The 7,560-nt window shown below is 35.8% G+C and overlaps 1 protein-coding gene across 1 annotated transcript in view; it reads right to left on the bottom strand.

Annotated features, from left to right (window-relative positions):
• Positions 1 to 6,119: 6,119 nt before the first annotated feature.
• SCEL (sciellin) overlaps positions 6,120 to 7,560 on the bottom strand; it is a 114,158-nt gene continuing 112,717 nt past the window's right edge. Inside the window, exon 33 of the mRNA XM_036249981.1 lies at positions 6,120 to 7,117. Within this exon, the coding sequence (XP_036105874.1) occupies positions 7,101 to 7,117 (17 nt within the window). The 3' untranslated portion in view covers positions 6,120 to 7,100. The remainder of the gene's footprint in view (positions 7,118 to 7,560) is intronic.

The following is a 7,560-nucleotide window of genomic DNA, read 5'->3' as shown; positions in this document are numbered from 1 at the left end:
CTCTGGACCGCAGGCTGACTCTCTAACTGCTGAGCCAAGGCACCACATCCTTTCTTTCTCTCTTCCCTCAGGCAGGGACAGTTAGGGGGCTGGTGCACTAGTGAGATACTAGGATATGGCAGCACCACACTCTGCTGTAGACAACTTTATAAACAAAGAGGCTACTTCTGTTTTGCTATGACCAAGAGAAAAAATATATCTCTGTCTGTCTGAGCCATTGCATTTTAGAGGTTGTTTGTTATAGCCATTTGGTTTGGCCCTAACTTATTTGGAAACTGGTACCAGAACTGGTGTGCTATCAAACAAGAGCCGGAAACACATGGTTTTGGCTAGTTGCTTGTGAATAGGGAATGAGGAAATAAATACTGCCGGCTGGAAATCCGATGACTCTTGTTATGCCATGGCAAAATATTTGGCATAGTTCTCACTTACCTTAGCTATGAGGCCCATTATTCTAAAAGAGATTGGAAAAACTTAGAATATTAATATATGTTAGCTGCTCTTGCTGCTTTTAACAAGATACCATGAGAGAGATGAAATAGGGCCTAAATTAGCTGGTTTGCAAATGTAAATGTTTAAACATTGTTGTTCGTCTTTGTCAGAGACCAATAATCTGAATTGACTGAGAGGCCAGTGATAGAGGGCTTAACCAAGCTAGAAAAGCCAATTGTAACTTTATGACAAGAGATAACATTGTCTCAGAAATGGTAACAGGGTCTTCTGTTAAATGCTCTTCTTCAAACAATAGGAATCAACACAATTGCAATGATCGTTTAATTGAAGGATCTTACTAGGAGAGAGGGACAAGCCAAGCACAAAAGCCAGTAAATAAGAGAATCAGCAGACACAACTACCACCACCTTTGCTAAGGTTACTTTCATATGGAACTAACTAGAAGCAAATAGACTAGGCCTTTAGTAAGACTGTTTCATGCATTTGTAATACAGATGAATTTATTTGTTACATTCTGCATTCCATCCTGGGATCCCCTGCCCCTGACCATCTAAGTGAGATTTTTTATTTGCATATTTGTACTATAAAGTTCTATGGGTTTTGAAAAATGCATAGTATTATCTATTCACCATTATGGTACCATACAGAATAGTTCAACTGTGCTAAAAAAAAATTTAAAAATCCCTGTGCTTCACCTATTTAACTCTCCATTGCCCTGAACTCTCATCTATTACATATCTGCTTGAATGTGTATGGTTTTGCCTTTTCCAGAATGTCATATAAGTGGAATAATGCAGTATAGACCCCTTTTCAACCTGGCTTTATTCATTTAGCAATATGCATTTAAGAAGCATTCATGTCTCTGCAAATTGAATAGTTCATTCCTTTTTATTGCTGAATACTACTCCATTACATGGATGTACCACAGTTTGTTGAGCCATTTGTTTATAGAAGGGCATCTTAGTTTATTACAGTTCTTGATGATTATATAAAATTGCTATATACATTCATGTGCCGCTTTTTATATGGACATGCTTTCATATTTGTTAGGTAAAAACCTAGGAGCATAACTGCTGAATCATATGGTAAGACTATGCTTAGGTTTGTTAGAAACTGTCAAACTATTTTTCAAAGTGACTGTACCATTTTGCATTTCCATTAGCAATGAAGAAGTGTTCCTGTTTCTCTAAATCCTGACCAGCAACTGGTATTCTCAGTTTTTAGTTTTTAGAGGCCTAACATAGTCTCTCATTGTTAATTAAAAATGATGTTGAACATCTTTCTTTCATATGTTTATTTGCCATCTGTAGATATTTGGTTGTGTCTGTTCAGATATTTTGCCCATTTTTAATTAAGTTTTTGTGTTCTTATTGTTTAGTTTTAAGTTATTTGCATATGGGGACAAGTTCTTTATCAGGTCTGTTTTGCAAATATTTTCTCCCAGTCTATGGCTTATCTTTTCATTCTCTTAACAGTGTCTTTCACAGAGCATACGTTTTTAATTTTAATAACATTGAACTTACCATTTTTTTCTTTTACATGTCTTGCTTTTTGTGTTGTATCTAAAAATTCTTCACCAAGCTCAAGGTCATGTTGATTTTCTTCTATGTTTTCTTCTAGCAAGTTTATAGTCCTACTTTATACATTTAAATCTACAATTCATCTTGAGTTAAGTTTTGTGAAATATGGATATAAGGTCTGTGTCTGTGTTCTTTTCTTTCTTTCTTTCTCATATGGGTGTCAAATTGTTCTAGTACCATTTGTTGCTTTTGTTGAAAAGACTGTTCTTTCTCCATTGAATTGCCTCTGTGCTTTTGTCAAAAATCAGTAGACTATATTTGTCTCAATATAATGTAAACCCATTAATGAAATTAATAATATTCCATAATATTTTAATGACACAAATCTAAAAGGATAAATGAATACTACTAATTGTCACCATGTATTTGATGATGTAAATTTTTCATGATCCATTATGAAAGGAACTACCATGACCTGTCTCTTGCCTGCTTCTTCAGCCTCATCGCTCAGTGTTCACAAATTCCAGCCCCCTGGCCATCTTTCCACTTCTAAACCACACCAAAGTTGCACTTGCTTTGGGGCTGAAACACTTTCCTATGGGAGACTTTCAATCCAATTTGCTGTTATAGGCCTGAAGGCTCTTGAAGCTCCTGATCTTTCTTTTTCTCTTGGGCAAGAATATAAAATTAACAAATTGTGAATGTCAAGAAAGTTACACCAAGATCTGAATGTTCCTTTCCACCAGATACATTATTCATATTGCAACGGGAGAACATGTAATGTTTATAAAATTCCTGTGAGAGGTTCTTCCTAGATCTAAAATGCTGCTGCCTAACCTTCTAATGCTTCCATTTGGAAAACAGAAAGGGACTTGACTCTTTGTGCCTTAAATGAGGTGAGGAAACTGCACCTAGCCCATTGATTCCCCACCTGGGTGGGGCTGTCTCAGACCCTCCTTTGACTGCAGTCACCAGAGCATGCCTAGGAGCTCCTTTAGTCAAGTGAGTGACTTTAGTCTGAGGTCTAGGAGGACACAGCCATTTGGTATAACTCGCTCCATGGCAGAGAATTGAAAGCTATCTGAATATTGTCTAGTATGAGGAAAGGAGGAAGCTTAAAAATTATTTGACTGGTCTTTGTTTCCTGGCATCTTGGAACTTCTAGTTCATTTTGTTTAAAAGAAGTGAGGACAGGTTTAACCTAGAAAATGATCTGATTTTGACTATTATTTTCACCACATTATTTTGAAAACTCCCCTTCACTTAACCACTGTAATTTCTTACTTTCAGAAATTATTGTGTTTTCTGTCTTTCAAACTACTCCTCCCCTGTCCCTTTAGAAAGTAAATTTCATGAGGAAATTTGGCTGTTGGACATCACTAAGATCTGGAACATAGGTTCTAAATGAAGATTTTTAAGTTATTGAATAATAGAACAAATGAATGAATGAATGAATGATGGTAGATTATAAGCCAGGGTTTTCTTTTATGCATAGCCTAGAACAATTGGGCATTTCAATGTATTAATGAGAAGAATGTATCAAAGAGAATACAGAGGCAATGAAGTAAAAGGTCCTTCCCAGATGACGTTTATAAGGCAATGATGATGTTCTATTTTCTCTCTCACAGTAAAAAAAAACTGAAACCATTACCTAATTCATGTATTTGAACATTTCAATAATAATCTCTCAGAAATGGCAGGACAAGGATCCAGTATATAAGATTCAGTATGGTGCCCAACTTTTGTGTCGTGATAAAGTTAACATGAAATTTTAAAGTATATACAAAACAATGGACAGCTCTTAGGCACCTAATAAAAGAGACCATCTAAGAATGGAACAGGAAGAGATCCATTCAATGGGTGAGCTTGTGCGTACGTTAGAAAGCCAAAACTCTAAACCTCCAATTTTAACTAGCAGGGAGCAGGCCCATAAGGGAAATGGCCTACCCAAGTGAATGCAGAAACCTATGGGTGCCTCTGGGAAGTGTTGAGTAATATCGAATAGGTGAAACTCTAAAAGCCATTTATTTACATTGTGCCAGAATAAACAGTAAATTCAGGGGTACCAAGAAAAAATTATTTGTCAGTTTTCCATGTTGTAGACCAAACAGTCCCTTGTTTCGGTAAAGCTCTGGATCAAGCACTCCTGATTTTCTATTGTAGTAAGCAAGTGAGTGAGTGAACCACAGGGAGAGCTGGACCCTTTCCTCACTCAGCTCTGATTGTAAAAGTGATTGCAACCACACAACTAAGGATGTACAGATTACTTCTTGAATAGATTGTTATTTCTCAGCTTTATTAAAATAAAGAATACTGCCCTGGCCAGTTTGGCTCAGCAGTTAGATCATGGGCCCACAGACCAAAGAGTGACAGGTTTGATTCCAGTTAAGTGCACGTACCTCAGTTGTGGTTCGACCCTGGCCCTGGTTGGGGTCATGCAGGAGGCAACCAGTCAATGTGTCTCTCTCACATCAATGTTTCTCTCTCGCTCCCTCTCTTCCTCTCTCTCCCTCCCACTCTATCTGAACAAAAATGGAAAAATATCCTTGAGTGAGGAAAAGAAAGAAAGAAAGAAAGAAAGAAAGCAAGAAAGCAAGAAAGAAAGAAAGCAAGAAAGAAAGAAAGCAAGCAAGAAAGCAAGCAAGAAAGCAAGCAAGCAAGCAAGCAAGCAAGCAAGAAAGCAAGAAAGCAAGAAAGCAAGAAAGCAAGAAAGCAAGAAAGCAAGAAAGAAAGAAAGAAAGAAAGAAAGCAGGCAAGAAAGAAAGAAAGAAAGCTATTTTAACAAATTCTATTTCTGAGATTATTATATTTCTTCCAATTTGCTTTTTTAGAAGGATATTGTCCTATGGAACAATTAATTGCTCTCAGACACATCTCTCTTTTTTAAAAAAAAATCCTCACCCAAGGATATTTTTCCATTTATCTTCAGACAGAGTGAGAGAGAGAGAGAGAGAGAGAGAGAGAGAGAGAGAGAGAGAGACATCAATTGGTTGCCTCCCGATCAGAGCCAGGACCGAACAGCAACCAAGGTACGTGCCCTTGACTGGAATTGAACCCAAGACTGGTCTGCAGACTGACGCTCCAACTGCTATGCCAAACCGGCCAGGGCTAGAGACATCTCTGAATTGGCTGTTATATAAGGGGATCTTCCAAATTTAGGGATCTGTCATTCCTATGGTGAGAATAAACCCAGACATGATGAAGCTGACTTGAATCAGAAGTCCTTCTCTTTCCACTTCACAATTATTCCATTTTCACAACAGCTTTTAGTTTAATTTAATACATTATAGTAGAAGAAAGGTCCATTAAAACAGCTTCAGAAAAATAAGAAATATATTTCTTTTAGGGTTTTTTAAATGAAGTATTATAAAGTAGAAGAATTTAAAGATGACATTCAAATGATTCTTAATTACTACAAAGGCATTGAGATGTTAATTCACTTTGTATAAAAGAGGGGATACTAGTCCATCCATTCTTTTCTGCCACAAATTCCAACTCTAAGAAAATTATTTCTTTTGATCCACTCTGATAGCATGTAATAAAAGAACAATAAAACATATGGCTCAATTACCACTGCTTCTCATCTTGCATAAATTAATGAATATCACATTATTATTCATTGTTTTTTCCTGGCTCCTTTTGATAGGACAACAATTATTCATTGCTGAATTTTGATAAGCATTTTGTGTTTAACACTGCGGACTAGTCTCAGAGAAGAGCAGATGCTTGAAATCATCATACAGAAGAATATTCTTCAAATTTATCAACATTTGGAAAATACATGATTATCTTTTTTAATCTCCCTAGTTTATGTCAGTTTTTTACAACTGCCTTAAAGTTCCCCCAAATGCCCCCCTCTCCTCAATGTTCCATATGCCTTCCTTCAAGAAGCAGTTGCTATGTACACATAAAATAGTTTATAAGTTCAATTTCTCAATCTTAACAATAATGCTAGTTTCTCACATATGATTATTCAATTTTCAACTCCATAAGAAAAGTTCTTTAAAAATAAAAGCTATAGTTGGAGCAGCTAAATAATTAAGTGAATCAGTGTGGTCTAGAATATAGTAAATTGTGATCACTATAATTGACAAAACCGATGCCAGTGAATGATATTTATAGACATGCCACAAAAAGATTCTGTCACTGAGTTCATTTTATTGTTATAAGCCATCTGTAAATAGAAAGTATATGTAATATGAATAGATGTAACATGTTAAAGAAGTCCTTATAAGTCCATAACCATGATTTTCTCATATTTATATACCCAGATTTTGAAATACATGCAAAAAATTAACAAATTATAATATGTAAAATACATGTCATATAATTTTACCCATTACCCATAAATCAATGTCTTTCTGTTTTTTAAAATTATATCTGCAATAAAATAAAGGATGACACTAAGGTTAAATTGTTCAGATGTCCTCTCTAGTTCAATATGATTAACAAACATATTCAGATATATTTCTAGAAAGTGAAAACAACAACAACAACAACAAAACTTGCCTTAGAATAATTTGAGGAGCAGAAAGGGATCTTAGGAACAATTGTCAATGCCCCTCGTGTTACAGGTAAAATCACAGAGACCTAGAAAGTTCAAATGATTTTCTGGGTTCCATATAACTTTATGTTACTATCTTTCTGCCAAATTTTATAAGAAAATTACTATCAACATTTCTTTTGCACATAAAGGAAACATAGCTTGCCTTCTCAACAGTTTGTCAAGATGTCAATAATGTCTGCAAATTCAAATTCTTAGGGAAACAAAGGTGAGAAAATGAGAAACTTGTTTGTAACAGAAGCCATGATGCACAGCCTGCATATGGAGCTGAGGTGGCCCTTGTAGGGGTGACAGTGCTCACAGCCATCAGGAACACCATTCCCTTCACACTGGTAACAGAAACCACTTGAATTTTTGATGACTGAATCTAGCCAGATAACAGATGGTTCCCTTTATGTATATGACCTTATTGAAGGCAATTAGGTTATTTATGCAATAGCAGAATTGTTCATTGTATATAAAAGTCAATCTCCAGTGTAAAAGCTTTTCTGAATTACGTATTCTTAAAATAAAAATTTTAATTCCTTAATGAATGCTTTCAGCTTGATTTCCATGTGCCAGAATTATTGAATCCACTTTGCTGAAAATTTAAAAGAAAATAACAGTTAGATATGCAAATTTAGCACAAAAATAAGCCTGTAAGTAAAAATGTTTTAAGTAATCATTCATCAAGGGGGTCATAGTAGATTCAGCATTTTACTTAGTCCTTCTACTGCATTCATCACTATGGTTTTTGGTCACACCATAGATATGAAGGACTGATGTCTGGTAGTCACATTTATGAGATGCCTGAGAGTTTTGTCTTGACAACATAAATTTACTATAAAAATGCAATGCCACCCTGGCTGGTGCCTCAGGAGTTTCATCCCAAACATCAAAAGGTTTCGGGTTAATTCCCAGTCAGAGGTCAGGGCACATACCTAGTTTGCACGTTAGATGTCCCATCAGGGTGCAGATGGGAGGCAACCAATTGATAGTTCTCTCTCACATCAATGTTTCTCTCTCTCTAAAATTAATAAAAAC

This window comes from Molossus molossus, unplaced genomic scaffold (assembly GCF_014108415.1).
Source record: "Molossus molossus isolate mMolMol1 unplaced genomic scaffold, mMolMol1.p scaffold_m16_p_9, whole genome shotgun sequence".
NCBI classification, from domain to species: Eukaryota; Metazoa; Chordata; class Mammalia; order Chiroptera; family Molossidae; genus Molossus; species Molossus molossus.
The sequence above is the reverse complement of the archived record's forward strand: the minus strand, read 5'-3'. Positions and strand labels throughout refer to the sequence as shown.